At 36.3% G+C, this 21,759-nt stretch overlaps 1 protein-coding gene across 1 annotated transcript in view; it reads left to right on the top strand.

Moving 5' to 3' along the window:
* KIF6 (kinesin family member 6) overlaps positions 1 to 21,759 on the top strand; it is a gene marked incomplete at its 5' end in the record, with an annotated part of 121,131 nt that overhangs the window by 55,831 nt on the left and 43,541 nt on the right. The window contains 2 exons of the mRNA XM_010289513.1: positions 10,468 to 10,570; positions 16,145 to 16,200. Of these exons, the coding sequence (XP_010287815.1) occupies positions 10,468 to 10,570; positions 16,145 to 16,200 (159 nt within the window). The remainder of the gene's footprint in view (positions 1 to 10,467; positions 10,571 to 16,144; positions 16,201 to 21,759) is intronic.

The following is a 21,759-nucleotide window of genomic DNA, read 5'->3' as shown; positions in this document are numbered from 1 at the left end:
CCCTGCCCCATCCAGCGGGAGCCGCACATTGTCCCTAGCCTTCCTTTTGTCACCTACATACTTACAGAAGCCCTTCTTCTTGTCTTTGACGTGAAGCCATTTTTTCTATGTTGCACTTTATGTAACCCAGAACAAGTGCAGCAGTTAAACATTAACATAGGATCAGTACATACATGTTTAATATAGAGGTCACATAAAATCAACATGAATATTCAGTGACACTGGAAACAACCTTGGCAGGCAAAAGAATTTTAATAAAAACAAAAGGAAGATATCGCGGTTTTGCTTCTTCCTAGAAAGTGAAATTACTGGCGATAGAAATGATCTATTACTTTCTTTTTAACAGTTTTCAGCAGCATTGCAAAAGTCTTTGGTATAGGTGCATTTTGATATCCTAAAAATTTGACCAGCTCTTTATATACTTTTTGTCACAAGGACTATTACTACTTAAAATATTTTCCATTTTGATTAATTTACCAGTATTTCCATAGAGCCAGGATTTCTCTTATTGCAAATGATTGCTAATGGCTGTAACTCAAAACCATGTGAACATAAGTAAACTTTCTATGGTATATTAAGAATCTTCAAGTTAAAATTTGTCTTTCTGCTGAACAAATCTCTTTCTGAAGGTTTTATTCTTAGAATATTAAAAATAAATGGTATTAATGTGTTGCATAATTTTGTTCTTAAAAATGTAATGTGCATGCTATTTATCATTATTGTCACCAAAAATGGATTTGAATCCTGAGCTATATGTTCTACTTTATCCTATTTTGAGTGAATAGTAGGATTTTGGTGAAATTAACTTAGCTATAGCTATAATTTGCATTTTTAATAAAACATTTTGATGAATGCCTCTATGCAAAAATGTTTTATTAAAAGTACAAACTATAACATCATTTAAACCTCCTCAGTCTTCTGGACTATGTTAACACTGATTCGGAAGGCAAGTACACTTACACTTTTGTTTGGCAAAACTCATTTGAAAAAAAGGGTATATATAGCATTCAGAATCTTTTTTTCTTTTTTTATGGTGTACAGAGATTTAGTGTTTCCTTCACAAGTCAATTCTTCAAGATAGATTTTTTTTTTCATTAAAAATAAAACAGATATGGTCAAAAGAGTTTTAAAAAGAAATAAAACTTTTAACAGCTGAGGAAAATCCAAAATAATGAGCTGAAGTTTTAGCTAAAGGTAGCTAAAATTTTTGTAAGAACAATTTGATAAAGTTTGGAAAAGCTGAAGTGAAAATTCAGGAAAGTTAGCCAGTTTGTTTTTATGTATAAGTCCAAGTCCCATTGTTACCTCCTCTTTTTCTACTTTGGCTCCTATTTCAAAACCATTACAGATAAAAATGAAAAAAAAAAAAAAAAAAATTACAGGTACTGGTAATAAGCCCTCTTTTTTTACATGCACTACCAACTACTTAGGCTTACTAAAATGCACCTTTTGTGTAATGCAAGAGGCACATTGTGCTTAATTCCATAGAGAATTTAACAGTTTATGCTCAGGGTAGGTGTTTAAGAGCATGCAGGCACCTGAGGAAAGTTACACAAGTGTTCTCTAAACTTCTGCTGTTTTATGTGCACAGGACTCCCATTTTGACTATGCTGAACTTCTGGAGCTTATCACATTGCCTAGAAGTCCCCAGGTCTGAGAAGATATGTTAAAACTCCTGAGGGCTTAATTTTGCGTGTATATTTAGAGTATAATTAATGTACATTGGCTGCTTTGACCACTGTTATTTAAAACTTCGGCAGTGACATGAGAAAGAGGGGATGCTGTCTGTAACATAGTAGTTACAGGACTTGTTGAGGAAGGGAGAAAATTATTCCTTGGTAGCCAAGTGCTTGAAATTTAGTGTAGTTATTGCTGAGGAAAACATGCCTAATTACTTTTTAAAATTTGAACATTAGTACACAATAGGCTACTATGTTCATTCTCAGAGGCAAACTCCAGTAAAGCTTAACAGAGCAAGAATGAACTTTCATTCTTTCACAAAGAAGTTTCACTCATTTCTTAACTGTGAACTTTCAGCTGCCAAATGGAATAGGCAATGGCATTGGTAAAGCTCATTCATCTTGAATGTCAATAGCAAATTTTAAAATTAGTTCATCTAGATTGTTGACTGGTGAGAAGAGATAGCTTACCGTGGAGTGCATCTCATTGTTTCTTCCCTCAACTCTCTACCTCAGCATACCTCATACATTTGGTGCCTGAGTTCCTGCTAAAAAAAGAAAGGCCAATTTCTCATTAAGCGGCTCCTGCACTCCTGTGTTTATAACCTGAAATATTAAGATAGCCCCAAGCTGGTACTAATTGATGGTGTACCACTACAGACTTTTTTTTTTTGTGTCTACCTAAGATGTAGTGCTTACAGGCTTCTACTTCAGAAAACCTCAGTATCTTAATATAAAGCTAAAATATAATATGAAATTAAAAGTACAGTAAGCTTCCAAAACCAGATTGATGTTTATAACAAGCCATTTTTCTTCTGCTAAACTGCTCTGAAAACAAAATATGCCTTTTTTGTGGTTTATGGTGTTACCAGCAAGATTGGTGGTGGAGACAATTCTCCAGGCACCAAAAATACTTGCAGATTTCCCCAACAACAAATTTCACTTGCGTTTGGTCCAAGCTGTCATGACTCCATTGATGTAGGCTGTCATTTGGTAGAGCTCTTAAAATATTCTTATGCCACCATTCAGAGTCATTTTTCTAAAATTGAGAAAGGTATATGCAAAAGGAGAATTTAAATACCATATCTATCACTCAAAACAGCATAGAACATGTAAATGAGGCAAATTTTGTTGTGAGTATTCTATATTTTTTTAAACATGTTGGTCTAGTTGAAAAAGGCAGACAAGTTTTTGAACATAAAAGCCCTTTTCCAGGTCTAAAACCAAAGCGGCAAATGTTGCTACTGCAACATGGCAAATACCTGAAAAACATCAAAACGTAGGTGTTTATTTTACTATTACTGAATCTTAACTGAAATCTTCTTTTTAAACACAATTTAAAGTTGATAGGTGACTCAAGTGCCTAATGTATTGCCCCTTTCTTATATTTAGTAAAATTTTTACAACTGCATCAACTGTTGAAGGGAACAGATTTAGACTTCTACAAAGAGAAGGAAATGCAGAATCTATTTCTAATATCCAGTCTTTAATGTAAACTACACAGTGCACTGTAAGAGATATGTCCTGTTTTATGAGAAGTTATCCAAAATGTCTGATTCTGTCATAAGCAAGACTGAATCTTATTTATTGAGAAGTGGCAGCACTGTTGGGTGGGTCTCCTAAAGTTCTTGTGGGTTTGACTTCACATTTTCCTTTGTATCCACCCCTTGTGCTTCTGCCAAGCCTACCATGCTTCATTTCAGGCTCTCTCTTTGTACCTACTAATTAAGGACTTTGAATGTGTGTATGTATTATAAAGTCAAATATGATCTCACAGGCAGCTTTAAAGAAGTAAATGGTTGGAAGTAGTAGCTGAAAATAATTTTTTCTCTTTTGAGACATACACAAAATGTAAAATATTTCTGTAGTAATATTGGTATGATAACATGAGAAAAACTTGTTTGTATTAATAGATACAGTACTTCATTCCTCACTGCTGATATCTGCAAACATTTTGTTCATGCTAAGTAGCCTCTAACTGTGCCCTTGGCTCCCCTGTTCCCATTCTGAATTTGCTGCCCATTGGCTCTTTAAAGAAAATATAAAAGCATAAGTAACATAAAAGTAAGCACACTGTAAATCATTAATGCTAGTGCAGATATTCTACAGCATCTTGAAGCCATGCCAGGTAAATTGAGAAATTATTAGAATCCATAACTAACAGAAACAGAATCAGACCAAAACGGTCCTTTTAACTAAGTCTAACACATCCGAGGAAAATACGTGCTCTATCAGGTGAAGGCGATGATGGTATCTTAAGTTACTATTAACAATTTTCTTTTATCTTGTAATTCTCACTACTGTTGTGCTTTGCAACATTTGGCAGGTAAGCAAACTATTATACTAATTTTCCAGAAGATGAAAATGAAGGAGATTTCAATAGTTTCAATATTTTTACAGTGAGATCACTCAAAGGTTCAATCTGGTATCAGATTTATGACTTGTCACTAAGGAGCCTAAAACTGCATTTTTGACTATCATTAGGCATTAAAGGTCAGGTGGCTTTTGTTGCAAAAGTAAAGCTATTAAAAACATTCATATTAAACTGAAGAAAGTCAACATGATTAAATTCAGCTATAATATCCCATTTGGAGTTTTGTTGTTGTTCTGTGATCTTGGACAATCTTAAAATAGTCAATTCCATCTTGTTTTAAATTGTTTGTACTTCATTCAACTTTTGTTTTTGAAATACAGTTCAATATTTGCCTTACTATTGCAGAGGAATATTAGTACGTGTAAAAACCTACTCCTAATGGGATTCTTTAAGTGGTTGGTTGGGGGGGTTTCAGAAGCATTGCAGTTGAACTTTATAAAAACTGACTTTTACAAAGTTGGCATTGTATATTTGTTCTTTTGTATAATTTTTGTTCTTTTATTTTAGTAATCTTAAATCAATGCCATTTTTAGTGATGACATACCTCTAACTATTCATTGCAGTAGAAATGTTACTTGTCTTTGATATCTGTCCGACATATTCCCATACAAGTTTGTGCTTTGCTGTTAGGCACTTGCAGTGTTTCATTTAGTGGTGATTTCTCTTCTGTTCATAAATTATCTCAACATATATGGAATAGTTTTTGTCAATCAATTTATTTTATGTGAATAAAATGATGCTTAGGTAAATGACCCATGCACCAATTAACTCTAGGGTTTGCATAGTAGAAATACTCACTTGTGGAGTGCAGTCTGACTTGCCTAGACCAATGTTCAGTACCACAACAAACATATGCTCATAATCTCAAGAAACTGTTCATTTTACCTGTGTTCTCCCCTGTAAATAAACAAAGAAACTCCAGAGCCAGAGAAATTAAATTATGCTGATGTTTTATTTAGTTCATTGAGTCTGAATATTCTGGTTTTCCTCTGAGGCCTTTAACTTTCCCAAGGACTATGTTTTGCAGTTCAACACTGCCGAGATACCATAAGCAACCTTGTTTTGTGTCTTTCCCATTTTTGATTTGCAGTCTAATGAAGGTAGCTTTTCATGAAGGACTTAGCTGAGCTTTACAGTGGGGATATATTTGTTGAGTTTGGGTTTGTTTTCCTGTTTTTAAGTATTTATTCTTTGTTGATTCATTATTCCCAAGCTCTGTTATATCTATGTTTTTCCATTCTGAACAGACGGCTATGATATCTTGAGGGATCCCGGTAAAGATGTAATATAATTTATGCTTACATGCAAACACTTACTGTGTTTACACACAAAATATTATTGTCTAATACCTTATTTCTATTACAAAGCCTTGCAAAATAATTTGTCTTTAGTTTCATTTGGAAGCGTCCACAGTTCCTTTCTCATATTTGATAATAAGTGTCAATACATAATAGCACAAACAGGTTGACAGTCTTCATAAGCGTGAAGACTCATAATTCACACTAACTGCTGTCCTGAAATCCTTCAGAAAACCCTCACTTGAATGAGAGCTTTCCTTGAGCCAAAGGGACTTCTTGCTCCTATTGATTTCAGTGGAAGAGTTGACAATTCTTGTCCAATAGAGCACTTAATAGGAATGACAAGACAAGGTCTTCTACTGTGAAAACGTAGTTTCTGCAAAACAGGTATGTGGGCAGTTGCCTTTCTCATCAGAATACATGGTCTGAACAGCTATTCCCAAGAGTTTGCCTTTGTTAACAGTCTTAATGTTCCTCCCTCAGAACAGCTCAACTTGAAACCTTAATTCTTCTCTCCTGGAGAGTGGTTTTCAATTCTTTTTGCAGGTTAAACTGTCAGCCTCCGGCATGAGGGGGCTGCTGGAACTCCCTTGGAGCTCTCATACAGGGACCAAAATCTGGTTACAAGGTGGGGTCGTGAGGAGACACTGTGATTCTGTTTTCTGACAGAGAAGATATCAATTTCATGCTATTGTTCGACAAATTTTTCCAGACTTAACTGAAGAGCAATGTAAATGTTTTCTGTTAGTTTCACACATTAAACTTTATGAAGGTCTTATCCCTCTGAGCAATAAACCCTTTTTAAACACACACATGAAAAAACCCTTTTTCAACAAACCAACTAATACAAAGAATGTAGCCTGACTCAGCACTCTGGAAGTGCCATTTCCAGTTTGAGCACTCTTGCAATCTTTATGAAAAAGCACTAAAATACAGTCCTTAAAAATTGTCTAGTATTTATAAACTGGGATCGCTAAAGTAAGCTGCAATAGGATTTGTGGGTGTTGGATATTTTTAAAAATCAGTATGGTCATTTAAATACGTACAACCATGTTTGATTACTTCTGGCAACAAAATAAGGTCTAAGTTTATACACTTGCATGCTCTTACCTACTCAGATATAGTCATTGGGTAATCCCAGTGGATGCTATTTAACTTAAAAATAGCATTCAGCCCTATAATTTCTCTGGTGATTGAGCATCCAGTGCCACACTATACCCTACATGTTCCTTTAGCTTATTTTCCTAACTAAAGTTTATGAGGCACTAAAAGCTGTTGTTTAGGATGGCTGTAAATAGTATTTGTATATGAAACACATAGAATAAATGATGTCTAAATTAGTGATAGAATAGGATGCATAATACCTGCCAGGGCCTTTGCTGATATGCAGGCTTCTACCAGCTGTAGGTGTACAACTGAGTCTTGAAATCACTTTGATCTTTTCATGTCACCTCAAAAAGTAATCAGCCACATCGAAAAGCCTTATTACGTTTTTGCTCAGTGTATTTTGAATTATTACTGATTTCAAGAGTTTAGCACATTATCAATGCTACAGCAAGCTTTCTGGTTCTTGGTCATTTCCGAGCCTGTAGCTCTAGTTCAGAGCTTGTAGGCGTCATTGTCATTCTGATTTCTGATTTACCCAAGTTCAGTGGGACAGCTGTAATTTGCACATTTTATGAGGAGTCTATTGAAACCAAAACTTTTTGCTTAATGTGAAAGTTGGCGGAGTGCGCTGGATAGGAGTACAGACTGAAATCAAACCTTCAGCAAGAACATTCTTAAACATTCAAATTCAGGATGCGTATCAAACCTAAATTTTTCCAAAATTTCACCTGTTTGAATTTGCTGTAAATAATGATGGATTTGCTGTAAATTTTGCATTGTGAGTTGGGCATATTTATGAGTGTTTTAATGTTACAGCCAATTATTTAATATTACAGCCAATTTACACAACCTAACAGGAAAGGTATAATTAAAATTAAGTTGATAGTTTAAGTTTAAGTTGATAAAATTTATCACTTTTTAATGCAACCCTGTTAACTGGGGTTTTATAAATGTGGTTGCAAGAAAATTTTATGCTTTTTTGATGATCTGAATTATTTTTATGGTAATGATTATTCCAGTTCACTTTGTAATGACTTGACATGTGTTTTCTGGCTCTCATCCTGCAGGATATGATGATTCTTCCTTAGATAAGAATTTTCAAATATTTATTTTGTAACACTATGCCACAGTGTTAAAGAAGGAGGGGAGAAATTGCTTGGCCTATAAAAGAAATTGGTTTTTACAAGTCTAACAGTTTTAGCTGAACTGTTTGACTACCTTGCAAAAAATGTGTTATTATCAAATGGTTTCTTCTCTCAATTCTGCTCTTATTCATACCATGTATATATTGCTATACATAGGTTTCAATTGACAGCTAGAGAAAAACAGAAATTCAATAGCACCTTGTTTTAAAAGAACATCTAGCTTATTTGAATTAGGCCCAGAAGAAACAGCATGTCCATAATGCACCTTTGCACCTGGAGGCCATTTGAAAGAAAGTGAAGCTACTTTATGAAATTATAGATTATTTAAGGAAATGTAAACAGCCTGATTGAAGATACAACATCAACCATGGAGAAGGAATAATCTTCATTACTGAGCAGAATGAAAACACAACCACTCCATTAAGCTTCCAGTGTTTCTTGCAGTCTTTTACTAGTATTAACATTGCTGTATTCCCTTATCATCATCCTAAACGTCTCTGTCATTACCCACAGGCTGCAACATTCTTCTATAGCTGTTTTATGTTCATATTGTGCTGAGGTAGAATCTTAATGGTCCTTCTTAAGCTCCTTCCCTTAGATACCATTTTCAGAATGTGTTTACTACTTCATATATTTCTGTATTTTCTTAAAATGGACTGTATAAACCAGAAAATTTCCCCTTCCTAAGAGTTCTGGGGATCTATTTTTGTGTGCTTTGTTTGGCTGTATGAATCTGCTGTGTCTTTAATGTAGCACTGGAAAATGATTATCAGATTACCTTTAATTTTGGTTGATGCATTTCTGCCAGGCAGAAGCAATAATCAACATAATAGTTTTGTTTTCCAAACTTACTTCCACTATTTTTACTTCTACTCTCAAAGGCAGCACATTGCCAGAAGGGTTAAATACTTTACATTGCGGTGTTATGTATGAGTAAGGGTGTTTCATCGCTTATTTTAGGCTCAGCCGTGAATTTTGTCCAGGCTTTCTGCACTTAATACAAGCTTTTTCTGCAACAAAAGCAATTCTAGAGGGTCAATTCAGGCTGCGTATTAAAATTAGTGCTACTGATGGGATGAATATGCTATAAAATTCTGCTTGCAAAGCTTCCTGTTTTTCTTCAAGGCAAGCATGAAACATGAATGTTATATTCTCAGGTCATCATCACAGAAAAATATATTTTCCTAAATCCTCTTGCTCTGTTGGATCACACAGAAGTAAAGACTACACTGTATATTTCTTTGATTTTCTTATTCAAAAAGGGTGGAGCATTTCTGCGTGCTTTGCCATTCAAGCATTCCTGGTGGTTCTATTTTCAACTCAAAATTTTTAAATTAGTAACAGATGTGCTGATTCTTTTGACTGAAATAGAGGGCAATTTTTTCTACTATATTTTGAATAAAGTTTTTTAAACTTTTGCTGATTATTGAACCCTGAGTGCTAGTTTTTGTTACCAGCCTTTACTGTAAACAGTATCTTACACCACAGAAATCTCACTGAAGTCCGTGGGGAGTAATCCTGATGTTATGAGTGTGATGAGGGGCAGCAGAACATATTTGGAGTGACTATAAAATGCAGCTTACGGAGCTAGACCCCTGTAGAGGTGTAGCATCCCAGTATTGCACATCCCAACCTGTTTAGGTATGTTTTGTTAGTGTGTCATCCCCATTTACATCAAAATTGCAAAGCAGGTAGCCCAGAAAATAATTGGCATACATGCATACATATGTTATTGGTAATGCCGGTCCATTGGCACAAAACATGTAGAAAACTCTTGCGCAACAGAACTCCCAGGAAACTTTATAGCTCTTGTGCACAATGGATTTAGGGGTCTCGATAGCTCTGAAGCAGGAAGGAAGGTTTGTGAGTAGGACAGAAGAAAGACTTTAGAGGGAAAAAAAGACCTAAGGAGAATCAAATTCTAATTTAAGGAATATCATTTTGAAGTTTAAGTTGAAACCATGAAGTTGAATTGGAGTCGGTGGATCTATTTTGCATTTTTCACACAGTTGGAGTGTGAGGTTCCTCCCCCTTTTCTGCTCCTGAACTATCTTTTTTATTGTAATTTATTTAAGTGCAAGTCTCATCCTTTCTTCTTGCTTATTTATTGGCGTATATGTTCTCATGATGATACAGATGCCAGTGTAATCTTTCATTCTCCTTAAGCCTTTGACTTTTTCTTTTAATGATAATACAGATGCATGGTTTCTTACTTGGATCTGTAGATCATCTAGCAATGAGAACTGATAAATAATACAGACTGTAATACTTTTCCGTAGTGACTTTTAAAAAGATCTGAGAGCTAAATACATCTTGACCTTCTGGCACACAAAAGGAAACAAGCACCATGTTGAAAATGTAAAAGGCAGGAACCAACCATTTTTGCAGGTAGAATACCTGCTTCACTTAAAAGGGGATTAAAAACATTCACTAATACATAATTAAAAGAAACCTGAATTTTTTTTTTTCCAAGAATACTGAAAATATTCCAGGTATGTTTAGGGGCCAATATGAAACAGGGTTGAAAGAAATACAGAAGCAAATTGCAGTTTGCTCTTGTGAAAATGCCTCTGGCTCACACTTCAGAATACTTCACATATTTTAAATTTTCAGAGTTTTGTTTTACTTATGAACATTTTAAGTTATTTTGAGAAATGATACAGCTCAAACGTTCAGACTTTGGGGAAGTGAAACCTTTTGTCAAAACTGCTTTCCCCTTGATGGAACACTGAACTTAGACTTCTGGGTGCTTTAAGACCCCTGGCCTGACTTGCTATATTTTTCTAAATAGGAGTTAAAGAAATGCAAAATGTCTGTCTTTTGATGACTCTGAAGTAGTTCCCCCTTTTTTTCTCTTGGGACAGGAGGAAAGATGTCACTTGGATGTCAGGAAGCTTTTGAGGTTTTCAAGCGGGACCATGCTGACAGTATAACCATTGAGGACAACAAACAGCTTCTAAAACTGAGGTGAGTGTCACAGCAAGATACAGCTGGAGGCAGATGTCTGAGAGTCCATTATGAGTCTGGGTAGGAATGTGTAATTTTACTAGACACCCCAGGCTTCTGTTGAGAACTTGGTACAGAAACTTCACCTTTTCTTACTGGGGATATTTCATACTCAGAAGGCACTGAGTGGTGACAGAATAAAAGTCCGGATAGAGTATGAAAGTGGCATAAGTGCATATTTCCTCTGGTTTTATTCATCTTCATAGCCATGCTGAAGCAATGTGGTAAGGGCATTCATGATCATGAATTATCTAGAGGAAGTAAGATCCATGTGACTGAATCAATTACTGCAATTTCCATTGTCAAAAATGCTTTTCTGGCTTCAGCACCAAGTTGGACAGTAAGCTAGGAGATGTTTAACATATGCTTTTGTCTGTTGTTCCTAACTTGTTTGCCAAGTGATTTTAGCTTCTCTCTGCCAGTTTTGCACTCAAAACCAGAAATAATACTTTCCTCCTCCACATTTATTATTAATGCTGGCAAAACACTTCAAAATCTTCCAGTGAAAATGGCAAAACATTGAAAACATGAATTTTTATAAAACAGGTTTTAAACATCTCAGAAATTGAACCACCAACACTTGCCCATGTTGATTGGATAACAGTACTGTTTCAGTGTCAGTTTTTCAAGTGTACTGCAAGAGAAATAAAATGTTTTGAGATTGGAGATGCCAAAAGCAGATCTGTCAATCTACCCTTGTTTCCACTAACAGGTTGGGTTTTTTCTTTTTCCTTCTTTTGTCATGGAGTTTTCTTCTTTTCCTGCTTTCTTCTGCTTTCTTCTGCTCTCTTAATAACACAATTTTCCCACTCAATAGGCATGGAAGACATTGTTTTCAGGGTCATTGAGTCTTATACTCATTTACATCAGTGAAACTGAGGCAAGAAATTATCTCCGTGTCTCTGTGACTTATTCAAGGTCTTGCTATTTATCACTTTTCTGAGCTGGTTAAGTTTCTACCTGGGTCTATAACTTAGCCACAAGGACAAAATTGCCAAGGTATTAGACGTATGTAAGAATTTATCCATGTAAATTGGATGTTTAGTAATGCCTTTCTTCTGAACAATGTATCATATAATGCCACATCACTGCACCATCACTGCATAGATGATCACACTGCAATCATTTCTGATGTTGCTGTCTATTGAGCAGAACACTTCATGGTCATAGCATGATAATAGGAGCAATGCAGTTGTGAACCGTGCCCTGCATTTCCTATAGTTAATAACAATTCTTCCATATTTTCTCTGTTATTACTATGAAGCAAACCGGTATTTCCTTCTGGTTTCAGAACATGTAATAGAGATGGGCAGAACCGACAAAGTTTGACACCAGATTTGCTTTCCCTAAAGGACAAAAAGATTCAGGTTAATACCTTGGGTAACGCCTTTCTAATATGCATCAGCTGATTGCTGAAATCAGTGCTAATGTGAATGTCAATACCCTGGAGCAAGACAGTTTTTCCCTGCCATTTGCAGTCATTTTTAGCAAAGATGCCTATAGCTCCAGGTTTACTGAGTTCATTAAAATGGATTTATATCAAGTCCAGTCTGTAATTTGGAATGCAGCCTCTGAACTACCAGTTACACAAAAGCTCTGTTACCCAGCCAGTGTTCAAATTGCAGAGGAAGAAGTGTGTGGACACCACATGTTTAAAGGTTACCATAGCTTCCCGTTATGTGTAGGCCTCTCATGTTAATAATTTTGTTTATAGTTGCATAACCACTTCTGTCATACCACAAACAGTATTTGGTTCACAAATGACTTATTTTTAACCGTCTTATTTTTTCCTCTGGGTATTTTGGGTAGATTTTCTTGGCTTGCTAATTATATCATTCTTATATTAATTGAATGGTGAACTGTCAGTGAGCCTGGTTGGAAGTTTGGCTGTGAAGGTTGCAACTGTTGCTTGGGCTGTTAAATTATTCATATAGATGTGAATATACATAGTCATATATATATACAATATACATATATTTTCTTCTGTAACTACCTGTGTATAAACAATCAAATGTAATTGGTTGATTAAATCAAATACTGAAAAGCATTTTTCTTGTTTAAAAAAGACATATATAAAAGAAGTACTGTTTTTAATGTAAAACTTTTCACCTACTGCTCCAGAGCTCTTTACATGGGCAGTAGCTCAATATTGTAACTCAGTACCATTTCTGGATTTAAAAAGTGGGGAAGCTTACATACTTAAGGATAGTTTCTCTCTGAAGCTCATTTACGAATTTACTGTTCAAGTGAAAGACAATAGATTCAAGCTATCCTATTAGTACAGTTGCCTATGGGAAGTGGCTTTGTAAGGTCGAAAAGATGATCTTCTACAGCTTAGTTTGTGGTTAATACAAAGCAATTCTTTTTCATTTTTTCTTCTATACAATAACTGCTGCCCTGCTTAAAAAAATCTGTGTTTATGCCCAGACAAAATCAGGTTTGTGCAATTTGGACTCCCTATACTTGACTTCCAGAGAACTCAATAATAACCTGTTTCTCAATGCAACCATGTTGTCTTAGCATTGTTTCTCTGAGGAGGAGAAAAATGCATCTCATTTTCTGGTGAAATGTACTACTAAGAAATCCTCCCAGCTGAGCCACTCCAATGTAATATTGCGTACTGCACGAAGCTTTTAAATCCCATCCTGGTCAATATTTCCAGTAGTAAAATTCTACTGAGCTTACAGATGTGATGTAAATCTAGTTCCCATTTTGTTGTTCTCCATTAATTTTTTCCACTTTCTTCTTTCCTTGCTTTTTGTGTTTCAGCTGGTTAGCAGGTAACTTGTTTTTTCAGTACCTATGGAGGAGTTTCATGGAAAGGATGAGTTTCACTTAGGTCACTTCTTATTGTAATTTCTAATAATTAAAAATGAGTGAATGTTCATTTAATTCACTAAATGTCTCCATTCTCTCATTAGACAACCTCTGAGTTTGTTTTGGTTTACATTATGAGTTAGAGATTTGTTTTTCAAAATGTTTATTATTTAATTACTGGCATTTGCATTCAAAGAATGAAATCTTTGCAAAAACATTTGTTCCACTAAAATTAGTGGCTAAATTAACTTTGGACTTTCATCGTGGAATATTTATCTTGTAGGTAATAGAAACCATGATTTGACAACTTCAGCCTTTCTATGGAGTGGTCTTCAGCTAGGATACACATGAACTCTTTTCAGCTAACAATCATCACTATTCGTAGCAATGTCACCTTTATGCTATATAATATCACCTTTTTATTAGAGGAATATCAGAAATAGCCTTTTTCCTTTCAATATTACAGTCAAATCTTATGTCTTTGGTTTATTTTGTTTGACTGTGATTCATAGTCACAGATGGAATTTGTTGGACTGTCATAAATTAATGCCAAATTACAGTTTATGTTATTGTGCCAGCTTATAAACTGTGGTGTTTGAGAAACAGATGCATGGCTCATTCAACTATTGGCAGGAACCTATGAATAAGGGCTGGATAGATAGCTGGCTTCAACTTGTCAAGCTAAAACTCTCTGTGAACATGAATCAGAGTTAATAGTCTACAGGAGATTTGCCTCAGGAATTACTAAGTAATTGATGAACTTAGTATTTGGCTCATGGGAGCCGAGGGAAAGAAAGAGAGAGGTACTTTGGGGTGTTTCTCTTTGATCTTTACACAATCTTCAAAGTCTGCTTGGGTGCTCTAAGTCAACACCAGTGGAAAAAGCTTATATAAAAGTCTCACAGATGCTTCAAAGGCTTCTGCCTTCTTTACGTAAGAAGCAATAAATGCTGAGGAACCCTCCAGCTTCAGCCATTTAGCCATATTGAATTCAGCCTTGAAAGCAAATATTTGTGAGCAGATACAAATGTGGGCGCCTGAAATTCTAACTTGTTCCAGTTTTACAGGAAAATGGACTAATTGAGAAAGGGCAATTTTCCAAATCCTGCCTCCCCAGGGGAAAGTTGTATTTCTTGACTCTGTTTTGCCATTATTTGAGATAGATAGAAATACAATTTGTGGATTTCCTCAGTTACTTTGGGTAGACCAAGACTATTCCAGATCAGCTGAAGGCTTGCTTAACAATTAAGTATTACAGTTCTGCCGCCACATTCAGTGAGGCTCAACTTGGTTGTGTACAAGTAATAATTCAGAATTTCATGTCAAGCCTAATGTCCTACAACAAAAGTCACAATCTAGCAAATCATCCTTCTACATTTTAAACTATTGCTATTTAGACTATTACAATGGAGATTTCCTTGAACAAGCCTCAGTTCTCTCAGAGACTCTTCAGACTTTGCCATTGTACATTGAATTGACTGTCATTATTTTTACAGCAGAATATACTTGGCATTTGAAAGCCTGGTATGTATGCCATTTGTCCTAAACAGTTTTATATAGTACTGAATTAAATAACTGAAAGAGAAAAATTATGACAGCAACTGCTGTAAAAGATCAGAAAACTGACAGAAAAAAGCACAAAAGGAGAAGGCATCAAGTTCTAGCAGACTGTAGGGAATGTAGAGAATATAAGCAAATTTGTAAGGCTCTGTAGGCAGCTGCTTTTTAAGGATATACTTATATAAAACACATTTCTTAAGGAGCAAGACATACAGTGAGCAGAATGCTTAATAACACTGAACTGAGCATCACTGCAACATAATGTTGCAAGGTAAAAAAGAAACTTCTGGTTATTAGAATATTTTGCATACCATGTGAAGATTTGATTATTTGAATATAATGAGGAAGTGGTCTGTGAATTAATTTAGAGTCATACCTGCTGGGAATTTCACACTTTAAAAAAACTTATTTCCATTTTTAATTTGAGGTCAAGCTATTTGCATACTACAAAAAGGGAGTTTCCAAAGCCTGATTCGTTGATTTGTTTCCATCCTCCTCAGCCTGCTTCTTGCTTGCTATTTGCATATCTTCATGTGGCTAGCTTTGGCTTGTATTGGTATTTGAACAGTAACTGAGTATCACCTGAAATTCTGCATTCATATAAGACTACCTGTAGAAGAACAGAATAATTTAGTCTTGTCACACTTTCTTATACTTCTGTTTGAGAGGTTTCTTAGTGACTGGGGTGTACATTTTCACACAGCACTAACAGTGATCATCAGCAATACGCAAATTAAAGGTTGAAATTTGAAAATTCCTGGTTCTAATACTTTCAAACATTTTGGTTTCGACTTTGCTTGGATCTTTTTATTTTACCTTTATGTAACTGTATGTTAAAAAATTGCAAGTAGTGTAGCATGTTAAAATTAATATTGTAGTGTAACATAAATATTTAAGATAATCCAATCATTATAATTGAAATAACATAATTTTTAAAACTTAGAAGGTCAAATAAATTTGTTTTGTCCATCGAGTAAACCTATTTGTTGCATGGTTTGTTTCAGAAATGGTTTATTTTAGACCAGACAATCTTTTCTGATGGAAAATTGTTTCCAACTAGTTCTACTTACAAATCAAAAAGTAGTCTTGAGTAATTCTGTATTTTATTGTGAACAACTAGTTAATCTAGAATAATTCTGTATCATTATGCTTTGACAGGTTTGCTGAAGCTATGTGCCTTGGAGAAAAATTAAATGAAGTGAGAAATAAAATAAGTGAGTACATTTTAGCTTGATTTTACCTTTGTGGTGGGTGACCAAAGCCACTCTGTCACTTCCCTTCCTCAGCTGGATAGGGGAGAGAAAAATATAATGCAAAGCTCAGCTGAGGTAAGAACAGGAAGAGATCATTCACCAATTACCACCATGTGCAAAACAGACTTGGTTTGGGGGGAAAAAAAAAATTTAATTTATTACCAATCAATCAGAGTAGGATAATGAGAACTAAAACCAAATCTTAAAACACCTTCCCCCCCCTCTTCCCTTCTTCCCGACTCAACTTCACTGCCAATTTTCTCTCCCTTCTACCCACGAGTGGGCAATGAGGGTTGTGGTCAGTTCATCACATGTTGTCTCTGCCACTCCCTCCTCAGGGGGAGGACTCCTCACACTCTTCCCCTGCTCTAGCATGGGTCCCCCATGGGGTCATAAGTCCTGCCAGCAAACCTGCTCCAGCCTGGGGTCCTCGCTCCATAGGGCCACAGCTTCTGCCAGGAGCTTGCTCCAGCATGGGCTTCCCACGGGGTCACGGCCTCCTTCAGGCATCCTCCTGCTCTGGCGTGGGGTCCTCCCCAGGCTGCAAGTGGAGATCTGTTCCACCGTGGAGCTCCATGGGCTGCAGGGGGACAGCCTGCCTCACCATAGTCTTTACCATGGGCTGCAGGGGAATCTCTGCTCCAGCGCCTAGAGCACCTCCTCCTTCTCCTTCTTCACTGACCTTGGTGTCTTCAGACATATTTTCTCCCACATATTCTCAATCCTCTCTCTGGCTGCAGTTCCACGGTTTTTTTTTCCCTTCTTAAATACGTTATCCCAGAGGCGCTACCACCATCACTGATGGGCTCAGCCTTCGCCAGCAGCAGGTCCATCTTGGAGCCGGCTGGCACTGGCTTTATCAGACATAGGGGAAGCTTCTAACAGCTTCTCACAGAAGCCACCCCTGCAGCTCCCTGCTACCAAAACCTTGCCACACAAACCCAATACAACCTTTTAGCTGATGAAATCACAGCATTCAGAGTGTATGGGAAGAGATTCTAGTTTCTAAAAGAAGAGAGCATTACTAAGATTTCCAATAAGGTAAATTGTTCGCTGATGATAGCAGTAATAATTTTATGTACCAGTTTTGATGATTTCAAATACCATAATGTGAAAAACAGCTCCCTCTCTATTTGACAGGATGTGTGAAATTTATCAAAAGGAGACGTTAAGGTATTAACATTAGAATTTCTGAATTTTATTTTGGAATAAAAGGATCCAAAAACATAATTTCAAATTGTGATATCTATGGATTAAGGATTGTATTTATCTATAAATTTATATAGCTTCTGATAAAAGAAGATCTCATTGTTGAATCACCATCGCTTCTTGTTTTATAACAGCAGTTGACTTCTGGGAAAGGACAAAAATCTCATGGCACTGCTGACAGTGCTCTGTTCTTTCACCATAGCCATGATTATATTCTCTGTGGTCATGAATGGTAGCTACTGCCAGATTCCCCTCCCAATCACCTTTGGGTACACCACAAGTCCCTCAGAGATATTATGCAGTATATTTAAAGTTACGTCAGCTATGTGGAAAGCCTCAGCTATGTTGGCACTGTGTTTTCAAACCAAGCACAAAGGATGTTTGGAAGGGATCCAGAACCAGAGACGTCAGGTGCTGAGCCCTGCTGCACCAGTGTTCTGAACACTGCGTATTTCTATAGGTCATGACACTTGAGTCAACCTGCGTTGGCTGAGCCCAGTAGGCTCATTTGTCTGTCCAGGACATAAATGTCAGTATTTGTGCGTAGATATCCACAGATTGACCCATGAAGTAGAATTTCAATATCCACCTTGCAACTATGGGTCTCTCCAGTGTCTGTCTAAGCTCACTTAAATCCTGCCAAATAGGCTTTTTCCCCTGGTAAACTTGGAAAAGTTGGTTAAACCTACTGTGGAGGACAATGCATGTTATTCTCCAAGTAACAGGAAGCATCCCCAAGGTGAATAATGTTTGCAGCTCTTTTGGGCAGCTGTGTGCACAGGTGTGAATATGAGCCACCACATCAGGATATAACCTCTTTTTCTTTGCTGCCATCTTGAAGTCCACATTGTCCTGATTTACTTCTGTTTCCTAGATTTACTCATCTGTGGTAAGCCCAAGAGATTTCTTGGCCTAAATGAGATAGAACCAAAGTAAACACTGAGTGTCAAACTTCTTTCTCTTGCTGAAGTTAAAATCCATTTTGGATAATAAGCAGCCACACACAAGCACGTCTCGCTCCGTGCCTGGGGCTGCGACTGTGCTGACTGAAGTCAGGAGCTTAGCAGCCACCTTACATACGCCTTATATCTGTTGCAGATTTCTTAGCAGGAGAACAAATGTTTGAAGGGTGTGAGAGACAGTACAAGAGGTGGTGGGACACGTGCCAGTCCTTGAAGGTACCACTTGTAGTGTCACGTTGGGACAAGACATGTGTGGTCTGTAAGTTCCTTGAGACTTGCAGGAGTCTACTCAGAAGTAATGTAACAAAGCAATATAGATATAGCCTCTCAAGACTCTGTCTCAATGGATCCCAGCAAAATCTAGAAGAAATCCTTGGTTTGGACTGAATTGCTGTGGGTTTTTCCCCAGTAAGTCAGGCAAAACTTCTGATAGCTATAGCGCAGCAGAGTATGGTTTTTGCTGCAATTAAAAGCATCTGTTTTAAAATTTGTTTTTGGTTAAGTTCTTCAGTGTTAGAGGTGAAACAGTGAAGTATATTTGGGGAACATGAATAATACAAAAATCTGAGTGCCTATTAATATGTATATGAAACGTAAAAAACCAAACTGATCCCTTGAACAAAACAAGCAGCTCTGTAACAAATGAGCAGTATTGCTCTGAACTTGAAAATGCTTATAGGCCTCCTATAGGAAATTGTAATAGCTTGTAGTCCACATGAATATTGAAAAGCTCCTTTAAGAATCAAACTAGAAACATCTCCATAGCTCTAAGAAGTGTTGCACAAAATTACATGTTCTGGTCTTTGTTTTGATTTATAAAATGCAGTTACAAGTAAAGTGTTTTCAAATTGAAAATTAATTTTGTTATTCTCTTTTGTTTTGGTAGTAAAATGGAAAAATAGTCTTTTCATTTAGTTCATACTGTAATCCTACTGTATAAGCAAGAGATTCCATCCATGCTGTAGCCTTTTATACCTATCCATATGCTGATCTATGCAGATGTACACTACTTTGCAGATGATTTTTAAGCATTGATGTCTTAGGCTTGAGAGTGATCATATTGTACAGCCCTTCCTTCAATTCTTCCTGTGTAACTTTGTGCAGCATGTGAAAATTAACATTCTGGTTAATATAAGTACTATATTTTGTTCATCTATCTTTTTCTTCTATTCAGCCTTCTTTTGATCATAGGTGTCAATAAATCTACCTGTTAGCACCTCTCTTACAATTATTAAAGCTTTGCATCCAGTATGACACTTTCTGGCTTATTCAGCTTAGCCTATGCAACTAAACTCGTTTATGTAGTTTCGCAGCCTGAAACAATTTTTCAGTTAAGTCTGTCTCATCATAGCATACATACTCAGAAGACTATTAAAGATGCTAAGTAAGGTTACTAACCTGCCAAATTTTTACTGAAAATGTAGTAGGACAAATAAGAGTCATCTGTGGCCTGCAACTAGATCTTTAATTTACTTTTATTGTTGTTTCGGTTTCCTTATGCATTCCTGGCTGCCTTGTTGTGCACAATCAAGAACAGATCCCATCAATATCAGTTTCTGTTACTTCTAAGCTACACTTAATAGTATAAAACTATGCACCACAGAGGCCATGGAACCCATTTCATGCAGTCTGATTATATTTTGAGATAATGACAGCAATTGGCTGTAACTTTTATGTCATAAATAGCCTTTCACCCTGACTTTGGAAACATTAGTGTTTTGCAGTAAAAAGTACACAAAATAGTCCAACCACTTCTCAATTACACTAACATTTCAAAAACGTCAGGAAATTAGGGCTGGAAAAAGAAATTTGCAGTAAGATTTTCACGGTAGTCTTTTGCTAGTGTTATTGCTTGCATAAAAAGATTAAGCAAAACAATGTCTAGATGTAAGCTGGAGTTTAAGTGTAGAGTGACTACAATATCAGAAATGAGACGTTGTGGCTAGCATGCCTCTTTGCTACTATACCACATATTCCTGGATTCTATCTCCTTTTATGTTTAATGGCACTGCAGAGAATGCAGAGATTTTTGAAGTATTTTTATGGAAAATAATACATATGTCAGATTTTTTCATAATGCTTACTTTTCACATTGACTTCCTAGAAATAAGGAGATGAATTTTATTGTGGAATGAAAATTGTCTTTTTCTGATACTTAAAAGAAGAAGAAAAAGAGGGAAGTGTTTCTAAGCCAGGTCATTTTAGTGATCCTGTTTACTGCATTATCACATGAACCTCTGTATAGGCACAAATAAAGGAGCAGAGGGCTTTGCTGCAAGCATTGAGGGGCACTTCTTTTTGAAAGTCAGTACACTGCATAAATACACCATCAAAAGGCAGAGAAATTAAGTATGGATTTTGAACACGCAGACATGTCTGGATTGGTCTGAGTGAACTATTCAGAATTGTTTACATATGACTGGAGAATGTACCCAAGGACTAGACTTTAAAAGAGAAGTACAGAAAACCAACATGAGTAAAACTGGAAAGAAATAACGAGGGATCAGGGAACTAATGAGAACTCTGTAACCAGTGTAGGAGAAGTGGAAAGTGCCACAGCACCGACACACAAGTAAATTTTTGCCTTTCTAGTCCAACAGTAAGAAATTTTAAAATGTGTATTTCACTGGGTAAAAAAAGAAAGATTTATTTTCTTGTGAAACAAGATGCTGTGCCACTGCAAGTGGTTTTGCATTGTATCATTCCCAAAGACTTAGGGTCTCTAGCAAGAACTCTAGATCCTTTTGGTATTAATGAAAAAGACTTAATGAAGAAAATTTGATGCTGAAGGCAAGGATTTGATTTCAGAATAGTGAAGGTATAGAATTTCTTCTTGCAAAAACTTGAATGATTGTGCCTAGCACATTGTGATGGGTCAGCCTTGGCTGGCTGTCAGGTGCCTATCCAGCGGCTCTCTCATTCACCTTCCTCAGCAGAACAGGTGGAGAATGTAAGAAGAAAAATCTTGTGGAGTGAGATAGAGATGGGGAGACCACTTACGAATTACCATCACAGGCAAAACAGACTCAAGTTGGAGAAAATTAATTTAATTTATTGCCAATTAAAATAGAGCTGGATGGAGAACTGATGATTCTTTCCTTATCAGGCTTAGCAGTTTTATTTCTAGGATGCTGTTATCAACAAGGTGGTTTTACACCATTACGAGGACATCCTGTGTGGAAGGATTCTGACAGTAAGGAGAAGAAGTCTACATCTTACCAAACTGCAAAGCATTAAGTGACAACAAAAAGGCCCAACTGCTACCACATTGATCGCACAGCAAATTAGAGTTGGGGAATTAAAAATACTGTTTTCAATGTAAATTAAACTGATATATGCATTCAGAATT

This window comes from Phaethon lepturus, unplaced genomic scaffold (genome assembly GCF_000687285.1).
Source record: "Phaethon lepturus isolate BGI_N335 unplaced genomic scaffold, ASM68728v1 scaffold13346, whole genome shotgun sequence".
In the NCBI taxonomy this organism is placed as follows: Eukaryota; Metazoa; Chordata; class Aves; order Phaethontiformes; family Phaethontidae; genus Phaethon; species Phaethon lepturus.
Note: the sequence above shows the minus strand (reverse complement) of the source record. Positions and strands in the feature narration are given on the sequence as shown.